The sequence below is a fragment of the Erinaceus europaeus genome, chromosome 17 (assembly GCF_950295315.1).
Source record: "Erinaceus europaeus chromosome 17, mEriEur2.1, whole genome shotgun sequence".
Lineage (NCBI taxonomy): Eukaryota > Metazoa > Chordata > Mammalia > Eulipotyphla > Erinaceidae > Erinaceus > Erinaceus europaeus.
In genome coordinates, this window is record NC_080178.1 from 28,876,853 (window position 1) to 28,892,294 (window position 15,442).

At 37.7% G+C, this 15,442-nt stretch overlaps 1 protein-coding gene across 2 annotated transcripts in view; it reads left to right on the forward strand.

Annotated features, from left to right (window-relative positions):
- Positions 1 to 15,442, forward strand: part of CSTF3 (cleavage stimulation factor subunit 3) — an 87,908-nt gene that overhangs the window by 49,809 nt on the left and 22,657 nt on the right. For both annotated transcript variants that reach the window (XM_060176630.1, XM_007530093.3), the window contains 7 exons: positions 8,496 to 8,528; positions 9,247 to 9,344; positions 11,668 to 11,734; positions 11,820 to 11,854; positions 11,979 to 12,105; positions 13,116 to 13,193; positions 14,244 to 14,406. In XM_060176630.1, the coding sequence (XP_060032613.1) occupies positions 8,496 to 8,528; positions 9,247 to 9,344; positions 11,668 to 11,734; positions 11,820 to 11,854; positions 11,979 to 12,105; positions 13,116 to 13,193; positions 14,244 to 14,406 (601 nt within the window). The remainder of the gene's footprint in view (positions 1 to 8,495; positions 8,529 to 9,246; positions 9,345 to 11,667; positions 11,735 to 11,819; positions 11,855 to 11,978; positions 12,106 to 13,115; positions 13,194 to 14,243; positions 14,407 to 15,442) is intronic.

Below are 15,442 nucleotides of genomic sequence, written 5' to 3' on the forward strand. Positions count from 1 at the left end.
GAGAAGTTAGAAGATTTTTGCTGACACTTCCTGATATCTTTACTTTAAAACAAATTCATTACAATCCTTAAATTTGCTGTAACTGATTCATGCATATTTTTCACATTACTAGTGGAACTGAAGAAGAAAAAGAAATGGAAAAAAAAAGCATCTAGCATTTGGTGTTAGAAGAACTTGCAACTCTGTGTTAGCAATTTAAAAATCTGTTGGTGGATCTAGATAGTTTAGATAATTTGCTTGCATTGTCATGCATTTGACCAAATTTCTAGCCTGGCTCTTACTGCACTGAATAAAGCTTCTGTGCTGTGGCATGTTTCCCTGTCTGTCTCTGTCTGTGGAAAAAATAGGCCTTGGGCAGTGAAACCCAATGATGACCAAAGACTATTAATTGGAACACTGTGTATGTGTTTGTTTGTGTGTGTGTGTGTGTGTGTGTGTGTGTGTGTGTGTGTGTATTTATTAGTGAAAGAGAAGAGGAACAAATCATTATTCTGGTATATGCAATACTGGAGATCGAACTCAGGACTCTTCAGTCCAGTGCCCTAACTGCTGTGCCACTTCCTAGGTTGCAAAAATGAGGTTTATATTTAGCATTTCACGGTAGGGACTATAACTTTTTTTTTAATTTCTTTATTGGAGAATTAATGTTTTACATTTAACAGTAAATACAATAGTTTGTATGTGCATAACATTCCCCAGTTTTCCATATAACAATACAACCCCCACTAGGTCCTCTGTCATCCTTGGACCTGTATTCTCCCCACCCACCCACCCCAGAGTCTTTTACTTTGGTGGGACTATAACTTTTTAATAATTAAGCAGAAACAAATAGCTGTTACAACTCATTCTATTTAAATTGATTGTCTTAAATTTCACAGAATTGCATGTATATAGATTACGAATGATGCTGGAACAAATTAGGAATGTGGGTTTACAATTCACTCATTGTTAAAACAGCTGCCATGTATATTCTCTTGAGCTGAGTTCTAGCCCTATCTCTGCTATGTAATATCATCAAACATAACTATTGACTTAGTTACTATGAACTAGTCTGTGTTAAAATACATAGCTACTTTCCATTAGATTATTTTTACTTTCCTCTATAGCAGTGGTGGAGAAGCTTTTTTCTTTTTTTTTTTTTTTTTTCCTCCAGGGTTATTGCTGGGCTCGGTGCCTGCACCATGAATCCACCGCTCCTGGAGGCCATTTTTCCCCCTTTTTATTGCCCTAGTTGTTGCAGCCTCATTGCGGTTATTATTGCCATTGTTGACGTTGCTTTGTTGTTGGATAGGACAGAGAAAAATGTAGAGAGGAGGGGAAGACAGGGGGCGGGGAGAGAAAGACAGACACCTGCAGACCTGCTTCACCACCCGTGAAGCGACTCCCCTACAGGTGGGGAGCCGGGGGCTCCAACGGGATCCTTACTCCTGTCCCTGCGCTTTGCGCCACGTGCGCTTAACCCACTGCGCCACCGCCCGACCCCCGGAGAAGCTTTTTTCTTTGAGGGCCATACAAAAATATCATTTTAAAAATTAGCATTTAGTGTTGCTATGAAGAAAATCCCTAAGTTTACTAAATTTTGAATTCTGCCTGTAGTTACCTTGGCCAAGCCAAACCAAGTAATTTCACAGGCCTTTCATTCCCCACCTCTGTTCCATTATGTTTAGTTCAATTGTCATATAGGGTTTTAAACCATCTAAAAATTATTGTAGAGTAAAAAATAAAACTTAAGGGAGTCAGGCAGTAGCATGGTGGGTCAAGCGCACATGGCGCAAAGTGCAAGGACTGGAGTAAGGATCCCGGGCTGAGCCCCCAGCTTCCCACCTTCAGGGGAGTTGCCTCACGGGCGGTGGAGTAGGTCAGCAGGTGTCTGTCTTTCTCGCCCCCTCTCTGTCTTCCCCATCTCTCTCCATAATAACTACAACAATAAAAAACAAGGGCAACAAAAGGAATAAATATTTTAAAAAATTAAAAAACTTAAATGTACTTATTAATAACTGATTTGGATTATTTTTTTTAAAATTATCTTTATTTATTTATTGGATAGAGAGACACCTGCTCACCACTCGTGAAGCTTTCCCCCTGCAGGTGAGGACTAGGGGCTTGAACCTAGATTCTTGTGCACTATAATGTGTGTGCTCAACCAGGTGAACCACCATTTGGTCCCTTGATTTGGATTCTTAAGTATTATAATAAGGAAAAAGTTGTATGTGAGAAAATCATAGTCAACATATACCATTTTAAATAGTTTTTTAAGAATTAATGTTTTTATCTTATTTATTGGATAGAGACCCAGAATTGAGAGGGTAGGGGGTTATAGGGAGGGAGACAGAGAGACACTTTAAAATACCACTTCACCACTTGCAAAGCTTTCCCCCTGCAGATGGGGGTTGGTGGCTAGAACCGAGGTCCTTCTGCTTTGTAACGTATGCTCAACCAGGTACACCACCACCTGGCCACCCAGTTTATTTCTCTAAGAAAACATTTTTATTTCACTAAGCATAATCACCTTCACTTCCATCCGTTTTGTCCCAAAGGACACAATCAGTACCTTTTGATTACAGAATAGTATTCCTTGGACTACATATCCCATAACTGCTTTGTCTAGTCATCATCTGTCCTTGAGCATTTAGACTGTTTTCTACTCTTTGATTTGTCTTTGAGAGTTTCTGAGAACTATGGCGGAAGGGTAGGGGCACAAAACTGGTGTTGGGTAGTGTGGGACTATACCCTATAATCTTAGGGTCTTGCAAAGTGCTACTAATCACAAATCAAAAAATTATTTAATAATTTTTTAATTATTTAAAGAAAAATTGTTACTTTTATATGCAGTTATATCAGTGTTTCATAAGGTGCTCAATAGGGTATTATTAAAAAGCTAGTGGTAAATTATTTTGAGTAGTTAAATATTGTGGTTTCTTGTGGGCCAGGCAGTGGCATATCTGGTTAAGTGCACATATTACCAAAGGCAAGGAGTTGGGTTTGAGCCCTAGTAGCATTAAAACAAAAACAAAACAAACAAACAAATATATATTATTGTTTCTTTAGATGTCCTTATAAAAACTTTCTAGGTAAGTATTATAACTGACCTCTGTGTATTAAAAAATGGGTGTTCACAAGTCTTGTAAATCAACATTTCCTCAATAAAGTGATCTATTTAAAAAAAAAAGACATTACCACAGTTGGTTGAAAATTGTTTGACTTCTTCTGACAAGGCTGACATTTTACAAAATGAAATGATCTGCTATGGGGTCACTAGTTCTATTTTATTTTAACGGAGAGAGACCAGAGCACTGTTCTGCTCTGGCATATGGTGGTGTTGAGGATTGAACCTGGCACCTTTGGTGCCTTAGGTGTGAAAATCTTTTGCATAATCATGCTGCCTGCCCAGCTTGATTATTGGTTCTAAATGCACAGAAGATAGCTTTAGTTCCAGAACACAATATTCATTACATCCATAGAACATAATTGTGAAAATTAACAAGGAAAATGGGAATTGTTCAAAAGTATCAGGAACAGACATTTGTTTACTCAGTGTGTTACAGTTCTTTTACTCTGTGCTAAATAACTCATTCTAATTAAAAAATGAATCTTGGTAGCATTTCTAACTATCTTTTTACTGTATAAAATGTTTATTAAGGGAGTTGGGCGGTAGCGAAGAGGGTTGACTGCACGTGGTGCAAAGCGCAGGGACCGGCTAAGGATCCTGGTTCTGGCAAGGGCTCCCCATCTGCAGGGGAGTCACTTCACAGGCAGTGGGGCGGGTCTGCAGGTGTCTATCTTTCTCTCCTCTCTGTCTTCCCTTCCTCTCTCCATTTCTCTCTGTCCTATCCAACAACAAGGACAACAATGATGACTACAACAATGGAACATCGGGGGCAACAAAAGGAAATAAATAAATATAAAAAATAAAATACAATAAAATAAAATATTTATTAAAAAGCTTAGAATATTTTTTATTCTTGTCCTTTTTCATATAAGAAACCTGTGACAGCAGTCTTATAAATTTTGATCTCCCACAAATGATTTTATTTATTTTAAAGATTTTATTTATTTATTCATGAGAAATGATAGGAAAGAGAGAGAAAGAACCAGACATCACTCTGGTACATGTGCTGCCGGGTATTGAACTTGGGACCTCATGCTTGAGAGCCCAAAGCCTTATCCACTGTGCCACCTCCCGGACCACAAAGTGATTTTATTTTTTAAAAAATGCAGAAATTCACACATTAACAATCACCTTAGTACCATACCTGGAAAAGCTCACACTTTACAAGTGTGCAAGAACTTGAGTTCAAGCTCTTAGTCCCCACCTGCAGAGAGTAGCTTCACAAGTGCTGAAGCAATGCTGTACTTGTCTCTGTCTCTCCCTACTTCCCTTTACCTTTCTATCTCTATTAAAAAAACAAATCACCTTGAATGACTGAGTACACATTAAAGTTTGAAAACTGGGACTGGGTAGTGGCATACTGGGTTGAATGTACATATTACAGTGCACAAGGGCCTGGGTTCAAGCTCCCAGCCTCCACCTGCAGGGGAGAAGATTGATGAGCGGTGAGGAAGTGCTGCAGATGTCTCTCACTCTCTCCCTCTCCTTTCCCTCTCAATTTCTCAGTCTCTATCCAATAAATAAATAAGAAAATATTACAAAAAAGCTTGGTAACTAAAGACTAAATACAGATTTCTTTTTTAATTTATTATGTACTGGATAGGGACAGAAACCAAGAAGGAATATAAATGAGTATATAGAAAGAGACAGACAAGATACCTGTAGTACTGCTTTATTGCTCATGAAGCTTTCCCCCTGCAGGTGGGGACCATGGGTTTGAATCCTGCTCCTTGCACATGGTAGTGTGTGCACTCAAATCAGTTGCACCACCACCCTTAATCCCTGTAATATTTAAAATACATTTTTATTTGTTTTATTTTTTAAAATAAAGTTTACCTTTTTTAAATATTTACTTATTCCCTTTTGCTGCCCTTGTTTTATTGTTGTAGTTATTATTGTTGTGTTGATGTCATCATGGTTGGATGGGACAGAGAGCAATGGAGAGAGGAGGGGGAGAGAGAGAGACACCTGCAGACCTGCTTCACCACCTGTGAAGTGACTCCCCTGCAGGTCAGGGAGCCAGGAGCTCAAATCAGGATCCTTACTTACTCCAGTCCTTGCGCTTGGCGCCACCTGTGCTTACCCCCACTGCACTACCACCCGCCTCCCTATTTGTTTTATTTTAATGAGAGATATAGAGAGAAAGACTAGAGCACTATTTAGTTCTAACTAACCATGTCGCTGGGGATTGAACCTGGGACCTCCGAGCCTCAGGCATGCATAACCATTATGCTGTCTCCCCAACCCTAGTCCCTGTAATTTAAAGTTAAGTTATTTTTTAAAAATTGGAACCAGGAGATACCTTGCTATGTGTCAGAATCTGGATTTGAGCTCTGCCACATGGAAGTATCATGGAAGGTGGGAGTGACTCTTTGATGTCTCTACTCTGCTTACCCTAACTCTAAAATAAACAAATAATTGGGTCAGGTTGGTTGCTCTACATTGTGCATATGTGAAGTTCTAAGTTCTAGTTCTTCTGTTGTCATATAACAAAAAAACTGAAATTTCATTTCATTTTTATGAACACACACACCCATACACACTATCCTTTTCCTCCTATATTCCTTTCTGGTAACTACTTACCAGTCTTATAACTTTAATTTTGTTTCATTTAATTTTTTTTTTAAATATACTACATGTAAATGAAGTTATACAGTATTTGTCTTTTTCCATTTGACTTATTTAACTGACTACATGAACCTCCATGTTCACCCATGTTGCAAATGGTGGCATTTCATATTTTTTATAGCAGCATACTCCAGTGTGTGTGTGTGTGTGTGTGTGTGTGTGTGTGTGACATCTTTATCTGTTGATGAGTATTTAGATTTTTCCTTACTATTGTGAATAAGGGTGCAATAAACACATGAGGGGGTGTTTTAAACATTTCTTTCTCTTTTTTTATTTAATTTTTTTAAATCTATTTCTTTATTGGGGAATTAATGTTTTACATTCAACAGTAAATACAATAGTTTATACATGCATAAGTTTTAAACATTTGATTGATGTTTTTGAATTTTTCAGATGAATAGAAATGGGCTAACAGGATTGTATAGATTTTTTTCATTTCTTTAGGACTCTCCATGTTTTCCAGAGTGACTGTACCAGTTTACATTCCCATCAGCAGCGTACAAGGCCTAGACTAGCTACCTCTTCCCTGACAGCTATTTTCTGCCTTTTGGATAAATAGCATTCTCAAAAGTATGAGATATTTCATAGTTGTTTTGATGTGTAATTCCCTAATACTAAGAGCTGATGAACATTAATTTATGTTCCCAGTGGTTGTAGTTTGTTTTGTTGTTGATGTTGATATCACCAGAGCTCTCTTTAGCTCTTGCTATTGATGGTGCCAGGATTCAGACTATCCCACGCAAATTCTGTGTGTTGCCACTGTGAAGCTCCCCAGCTCTAGATCTGCCTTACTTTTATATTTATTATTTTTTACCAGAGCAATCTCAACTCTGATTTATGGTTGTGGCAGGGTTTGAACTGAGGACCTCAGAGTCTCAGACATAAGTGTTTTTGCATAGCCATTATGTGCTTATTTTATTTTTGGTTTAATTTAGATAAAGACAGAGAAGGCACTACTTCACTGCTCATGAAGTTTTCTCTCTCTGAAAGTGGAGGCCAGGGGCTTGAACCTGCATCTTTGCATATGATAATGTGTATGTTTAACTGGGTATACCCCACCAACCCTTGTTTAAATGTTTTTTGTTTACCAGAGCACTGCTCAGTTCTGGTTGATGGTGGTGATGGGGATTGAACCTTGGACTTTGGAACCTCAGGCATGAGAGTCTCTTTGCATAACCATTATTATGCTGTCTACCCCTACCTTCTTTTTTAATTCTTTACTGGGAGGTTAATAGATTACATTGTTAAATCAGGAGAAAAATCCAAAAGGTCACAGACTTTGAGAATAGATCAAGGAGATTCCACTTGTTGTTAGGCGTTCTAGGAGGTAAAGAATAGAAAAAACAAAGGCAATAATTTTAAAACATGAAAATATGTGAACAAGGTTATTCAGGAAGAATTTGTGGCAGTAATAAATGACAGTGATTATCATGTTCTCACTCTGCCAGCTATGTTCAAATGACTTCATGTTAACTCACTGAATTCTCATAAGAGCCCTAATTAATGAGTACTCTTATCTCCTTTACTTATTCATCCATGAGGGGAAAAAGAGTGTTAAGTGGGTAATCAACATGTGAATCTAGTTGGTCTGACTGGAGTCTTGACTAAACTACTTTAAAGAGCAAAGGCCTGTCTTTAGTTATGTCCTTTAAAGGTTATGTATTATGCTTATGGTTATAATTAAGTGGAAACTTCACCAGCTCTAAAGAGAAATTGCAAGTCATTAAAAGAAAGTTCAGTTCTCATACTTAAATCAGAATAATATGGGAATACTTACGTATACAATTGAGAGTAAAGGGCCACAGCCACAGATTTCTCTGACCAATCACATTATTCACCTGTCAGGGTGAAGGAAGGATTTGCTGATACGCCATAGTAGATCTAACTAAGCCTTCCATTTGGTGAAAATGAAAGTGATGTTTTGTTTAGTTTTGTCTCCAGGGTTATCACTGGGGCTTGGTGCCAGCACCATGAAGCCACAGCTCCTGGTTGCCTTTTTTTTTTTCTCCTCCTCCCTTCCTCCCTTCCCCCCCCCCCATTTTATTCTATAGAACAGAAAGAAATTGAGAGGGATGGGGAGATAGAGATGAAGAGAAAAAGAGACACCTGCAGACCTGCTTCACCACTTATGAAGCTTCCCTGCTGCGTGTGGGGAGGGGAGTCTAGAACCCTGGTCTTTGTGCATAGTACTATGTGCACTTAACCGCATGTGCCACCACCTGGCTCCCCAAGAAATGTTTTAGCACATGCTATTCCTTCTACTGTTCCCAGTTTAGTGCCTCATTCTTTAGTTTAATTTTGTCTTAAGTCTGACTAGTATGCTCTTAAATGCTCCCATAATGCTCTGTAGCTCCCTTATCTTGGCACCTATCTTCCTCATAAAAGTGTAAACTATGAAGACTCATAAATGTCTTGTTCACTGTATTAGCCACTGTGCCTGGCACAGTGCCTGGAATGTGGTAATTACCTAAAAATTATGGGTTCTTAAATTTAGCAAATCCTTTTTTTTTTTTTTTTTTTTTTTTTGCTATTCTACTCAGATTTTCTTAGTAGCTCTAAAATCTAAGGAATTTTCACACAAGTATGAATATTATATGGAATCAGTTTAGAAAAATGTATTTATAACACATATCCATGTTATATTGAGTTCAAACTTTTAGTTGTGGGAATGGATATGCAAAGTCAATTTTTAAAATACTAAGAGATAGTACTATAGTATTCTAGAAAAATAATGTTAAGTCTTTCTATTTCTCTTTAGATTAAAGCTAAAAATTATGACAAGGTTGAAAAGGTAAGTTGTCAAGTATATTTTGAATTTTACCACATAAGGCAAATATAACAAGTTAACAAATATTGTTAACTAAAGATTGTTTATATTGGAGCACATTATATTTTTGCAGCATTTTGCATGGTTGAAAACATGCATAATTTTGGGAAAATATTTGCAGATAAATAATGGAAATGGCTTTGATCTAAATTGAAATGAAGGAATTCTTTGTTATTTACTTATAAGGTAAATTCACTAGAAGAAGCAAATTGGCCTGGGAGATAGCATAGTGGTCCTGCAGATGACTTTAGTGTTTTAGTATCTGAGGTCCCAGATTTAGTTGTTGGCATGACCACAGCCAGAGATGAGCAGTGATCCGGCTAAGGTGTGATGACTTACACAGCATGGATAGGTGTGAAATTATAGACCTGAAATTTTACAGTCCTTTTTTTTTTTAACACTGTTAAATCATTAATTTTAAAAAAAGACTAACAAAATAGCTCTCTGGATAGTGCGCCGCTTTAGCATGTGGGTAACCCAGATTTGAAATTGGTCCCCATCACATTGAAGGAACCTTCGATGCTACGGTCTTTCACTCTCTCCCTCTGCCTATTTCCCTCTCTTTCCATCCTTTCCAAAAGAAAATATGAAAAATAGAAAAGAAAAAGAATTAAATTTTTTTTCTACCCCATGCACATGAATTTTAATTGGGAATTTTGATAGTATATTCCTGTATTTGCAGTTATTTCAGAGGTGCCTCATGAAGGTTTTGCACATTGATTTATGGAAGTGTTATCTTTCCTATGTCCGAGAAACCAAGGGTAAACTACCAAGTTACAAGTAAGTTAATCGGGATCTTGAAAATGTATGCATGTGGGAGCTGAGCAGTGGCATACCTAGTGAGCACACACATTACCATGTGCAAGGACCCTGGTTGGGGCCCCCACTCCCCACCTGCAGGGAGAATATTCACAAGTGTTAAAACTGTGCTACAGGTGTCTGTCTTTCTCCCTGTCTCTCTTCTCCTCTCAATTTCTCTCTGTCCTATCAAATAAAACAGAGGAAAAGAAAAAGCAAAAGAAAAGAAGAGAAAAGAAAAAAAAAAAAAAAGTGACCACCAAGGCAATGTATTGGTAGTGCTGACACTGAGCTCCAGCGGTAACCCTGGAGGCAATAAAAATTAAAAATTAATGCAAGTTGCAACTCAGGAGGTGGTGCAATGGATAAAACACTAAGGCTCTTAAACATAAGGTCCAGAGTTTGATCCCTGGTATCACATATGCCAGATTGATTCTCTGGCTCTCACTTCCTTCTCTCTCACAAATCTTTTTTAAAAAATGCAAGTGTGGTGGTCCAGGAGGTGGCGCAGTAGATCGGACTCTAAAGCATGAGGTCCTGAGTTCAGTCCCCAGCAGCACATTTACCAGAGTGATGTCTGTTTTTTTCTCTCTCTCCTCCTCTCTTTCTCTTTAATAAACAAATGAAATCTTTTAAAGAAAAAAATGCAAGTGTGGCAAAGGAGGTGGTTTAGTGGATTAAACCTTGAACTTGGGAGTCAGGGCGGTAGCGCAGCGGCTTAAGCGCACAGACCCGCTTAAGGATCCTGGTTCCAACCCAAGGTTCCCCACTTGCAGGGGAGTCGCTTCACAAGCGGTGAAGCAGGTCTGCAGGTGTCTTTCTCTCCCCCTCTGTCTTCCCCTTCTCTCCATTTCTCTCTGTTCTGTCCAACAACAACGACATTAATAATAACTACAACAATAAAACAAGGGCAACAAAAGGGAATAAATAAATAAATATTTTTTAAAACCTTGAACTTTCAAGCATGACGTCCTTCGTTTTATCCCATCCCTGTATATGCTAGAGTTATGCTCTGATTCTTTTTTAATTATTTTGTTGCCTTTGTTGTTTTATTGTTGTAGTTATCATTGTTGTTTTTGATGTCGTTGTTGTTGGATAGGACAGAGAGAAATGGAGAGAGGAGGAGAGAAAGATAGATAGACACCTGCAGACCTGCTTCACCGCCTGTGAAGCGACTCCCCTGCAGGTAGGGAGTTGGGGGCTTGAACAGGGATCCTTACACCGGTCCTTGCGCTTTGTGCCACCTGCGCTTAACCTGCTGCGCTACCACCCGACTCCGTTATGCTATGATTCTATCCCCATAGTCCTATATTTCTCATGAATAGATAAATAAATCCCGTTATAATGAACATCTGAGGCCAGAGATTACTCACTAGGTAGGTGCATGAGGTAGGATTCATAAAACTTGGAAAAAGTGATTCAGACAAAGTCACCAGTATTAATCTTATTGTAGAGAACTGAATCATCCAAGCCCATGTCAAACTTAATTTAAAAAAAAAGAAAAATCTTATTACTTGTGTACGGTACCACTTTTGTCAGATTACAAAGCACTGTACTACCTGAGGATTCCAAGGTGTCTTGGACAACTATTTGGTCATGTAGCTGCCCTTTCCATTATGAATTACATATGTGTCCATGTTTGCTGAATCTGAATGGTGAACCATTCAAATACTTATACATAGGCATGTTGTTCTATAACTTGAAGTCTATGTTAAATTCCTTTTCCCCCATTATCCTTTTGGAACTTTTCCCTAAATTTTATTTCAGAGCTAATAGATTGTCAGATATAACTTACTTCCTTGATCAAAGAACCGGTTGTTTTTACATTTGAATCTGCTGTACATATAAGGTGATTGAAAGGACAGAAAGAAAAGCAAAAACATGGGCTTTATCTTTGATATACTCACAAGCAGTAGGAAAAGGAACAGAGCATATAAACTAATAGTAATTTTAACAATAAACTACTTTATTTATCTTTATTTATTTATTGGATAGAGACAGCCAGAAATCAAGAGGGAAGTGGGTGGTAGAGAAGGAGAGAGACAGACACCTGCAGCACTGCTTTACCACTTGCAAAGCTCTCCCCTTACAGGTGGGGACCAGGGGCTCAAACCCAGGTCCTTGCATATTGTAACATGTGTGCCACCACCCGGCCCCTAAAGAACTACTTTATATACTTGCAGAAAATGTCTTTTTAGAGAAAACATTCAAATTCTATTCTTAACTTGTGAATAGAAGTTATATTATGTTTTAATTTTAGATATTTGTTCATAACACAATTTTAAAAACACCTCAATTGTTTTAGAGAAAAAATGGCTCAAGCCTATGACTTTGCACTGGACAAAATTGGAATGGAAATTATGTCTTATCAGGTAAAGTTAAATTTTTTATTCTGTATAATTTGTACACTTGAAAATATCTAGAAAGATATTAATATATTATTTTTTTCCTCCTTAGATTTGGGTGGATTACATCAATTTCTTAAAGGGCGTGTAAGTGTGTTTATAGTTTTATGTATGTATGAACAGCTTATTTAGCTATATAAATAATTATAATATAGTCACCATATCATACAATTACAATATAATTGATGGCATCCTTTTAATTTAACCTCAGGGAAGCTGTTGGATCTTATGCAGAAAATCAGAGAATAACAGCTGTCCGAAGAGTTTATCAGCGAGGTTGTGTTAATCCAATGATCAACATTGAACAACTCTGGAGAGACTATAACAAGTATGAAGAGGTAAACTAGAACAGAATAGTTCATTGTTATAGCCAAGTCATTTTTATTTTTTTTTAAAAATTTGTTTGTTTGGAGAGTAAACATCATTCAGACATATGCTATGCCAGGGATGGAACTTCGGAAGAATCTCAGTCTTTCAAATCCACTGCTCCATCTGCTGTACCATGGTTCCCATTTTAATTTTTGAATTTGTAGATTCTACCTTTCTGCTATGAGATACCTGAATATCAGTGCTACATGTATCTAATATTTTTTATATTCACTATAATACAAGAGCCATTCCTAATATTTTGGTAAGGTTTCAGAATCATAAGTGATGAGCTATTTTTAGAACATACCATAGAAATTTTTAAAGTAATTTAGTGAGGTTGAGGGGACAGCATACTTGGTAGAATGCACATTAACATCCATGAGGACCTGGGAGGGAGTGCTTGTAAGGGGAAACTTCATGAGTAGTGGAGTGATTCTGTGGTGTGTCTCCTTTCTGTCACATACTCTAGTTCTGTCTTTCACCCTCTAGCTAGAGGATACAAATGAAAAGAAAAAAAAATAGGTGACTATCAGGAGCATTGTAGTTATTTAGTCACTAAGCCCCACTGACAACCCTGGTGGCTAAAAAATAAAGAAAAGTAAAGTAACTTAATAAATGAGGGGCTGAGAAATCTGGTAGAGATTTCTGGTAGAGATTTCACTTGGCCTTGAATCCCTGACCACCATAATGGAGCATTTGCATGGTGGAAGCTTCATGGGCAGCAGAGCAGTGCTAGAGTCTCTGTCCTACTCTCTCTGTGTCTCCCTCTATTTGTCATCCTCTATCTGGGTAAAACAGTAAGTGCTGGGAGTGGAGGAGTCATGTAACCACAGAATCCCAACAATAACTATGGTGGAAAAATAATAGCAGTATTAAAAATAACTTAGTAAATGAATAAATTGACTGTTGTGCCAGTATTAAAAGTATATTTATCTTTTAAATGGAGCATGTTTTTCTTTCTTGTTGCTTTTTTCCATAGGGTATCAATATTCATTTAGCAAAAAAAATGATTGAAGACCGGAGCAGAGATTATATGAATGCTAGGCGTGTAGCAAAGGTATGGATTTCCATCAGGTCACTTACTTTAATTATTATTATTTTTATTTATTTATTTGCCCATGTTTTATTGTTGTTGTAGTTATTGTTGTTGTTGGATAGGACAGAGAGAAATAGAGAGAGGAGGGGAAGACAGAGAGGAGGAGAGAAAGATAGACACCTGCAGACCTGCTTCACCGCCTGTGAAGCGACTCCCCTGCAGGTGGGGAGGCTAGGCTCGAACCCGGATTCTTACACTGGTCCTTGAGCTTTTTCGCCATGTGCGCTTAACCCACTGCGCTACCACTCAACCCCCTTCAATTATTATTTTAAGTGTGTCTACAGAAGAGCTTTCACTGTCTGTTATTGCTTGTAATATTTTTAATTATTCACAGTCTTAACTATCAGTTTTAAGTATATCAGCTAATATATTTGAAATGAAATACCTCTTTATAGATATGGTGAAAAACAAAATATAGTAAGTCAAGTTTGGAAGTTTTTCTTTTCGTATAAAAGAAGGTTGTACATTTACATTTTAACATACTCTGGATTATACCTAAAGTTGATAAAATACTTATTTTTTATTTAAATTTTTTTTTTTTTTTTTTTACCCAAGTACTGCTCAGCTCAGGCTTACTATGGTGCTGGGGATTGAAATGGGATGAATCTGCTTATGTGGATACTGCTCTGTCTTTGAGATAACAACTTTCGGGACCAGGTTTGGGGTACTGTTAGAACTTAAGGAAAATACCTGAGTAAAAGTCAGATTGACCCTCCAAAGATTGCTCTACTGATGCCATAGGGCTGTCAGTCATTAATCTGTCAACTCCTCTTTCCTAGAGAATGATCTTCTGATCACCTACAGAGGGGACTCATGATGTCCTATTTTATCACTCTGTCCTGGGATCCTGTTCCTGGGTGGCTAATTCTTTTTATCTTTTTCCCTATTCTTAGATTAAATTAACAAAGAGGTATTTGAACTAAACGGATACTTTGAAGTGCTACAAGCTGTCTTTGTGTTCTATATTTGAGTTGTTTGAGGCTTACCATAGTATTTTCAATGCTTATTTAGGAATATGAGACCGTAATGAAAGGTCTAGATCGCAATGCTCCCTCAGTACCTCCTCAGAATACTCCTCAAGAAGCTCAGCAAGTGGATATGTGGAAGAAATACATACAATGGGAAAAGAGTAACCCTCTTCGTACAGAAGATCAGACCCTTATAACAAAAAGAGGTAAGAGTAATCATCCTGAGACTCCAAGTATAAGTATGTTTGACCATTTAATTTTTTAAGGTTCTCCAAATTCAGTAATTTATATAGATCTCTGATCATATTCAAACTTTTTTTTTTTTTTTTTTTTTACCAGAGTACTGTTCAGCTACGGCTTATGGTGCAGAGTGTGTGTGTGTGGGGGGGGGACCTGTTCTCTCATTATAGGTCTTTGAACATACTGTTTTCCTTATTAAAACCACTTTTTATTTTGTTTCCTCTACAGCACTTACTGTCTCATTAATAGAAAGAATACTTTGTTCTTTAACTTTTCCTTTAAGATGCCAGTTCCATACTGAAATCTTTTTTTTTTCTTTTTTAATTTCTTATTATATTTATTTATTTTAAAAACTTCTTTTTTTTCCCTTTTGTTGTCTTTGTTGTTTATCGTTGTTGTTATTATTGTTGGATAGGACAGAGAAAAATTGAGAGAGGAGGGGGAGACAGGGAGATAAAGACAGACACCTGTACCCTGCTTTACCGCTTGTGAAGCGACTCCTCTGCAGGTGGGGAGCCCCCCTGCAGGTGGGGAACCGGGGCTTGAACCTGACTCCAAATGCCGGTCCTTGGGCTTCACACCATGTGCACTTAACCTACTGCACAGATATTTAGAGGAAAGAGGGAGAGTGACAGAAAGACACCTGCAACACTGTTTTTACCACTCACAAAGCTTTCCCCCTGTAGTAGAGACTGGGGGTTTGGACCCAGGCCCTTGCTCATTGTAACATGCGTTCAACCAGGTGTGCCACCACTCGGCTCCTAAAAACTTTTTTGACTCCTTAAGCTATGTCAAGTACTGCTGGCATGAAGTACAGTACTAGTGGGTTTTGAGAGTGCTGCAGGTGGCTCTCTCTCTTCCTTTCTATCTCCCTCTGCCCTCTTGATTTCTGACTGTCATAAGCAAAAATAATAAAAAAGAAATAACAAAGTTCAATACTACACTCTACTTTCCTCTACATAATCACCTACTATATTTTATAGTTGTTTTCTCTTTCTTTCC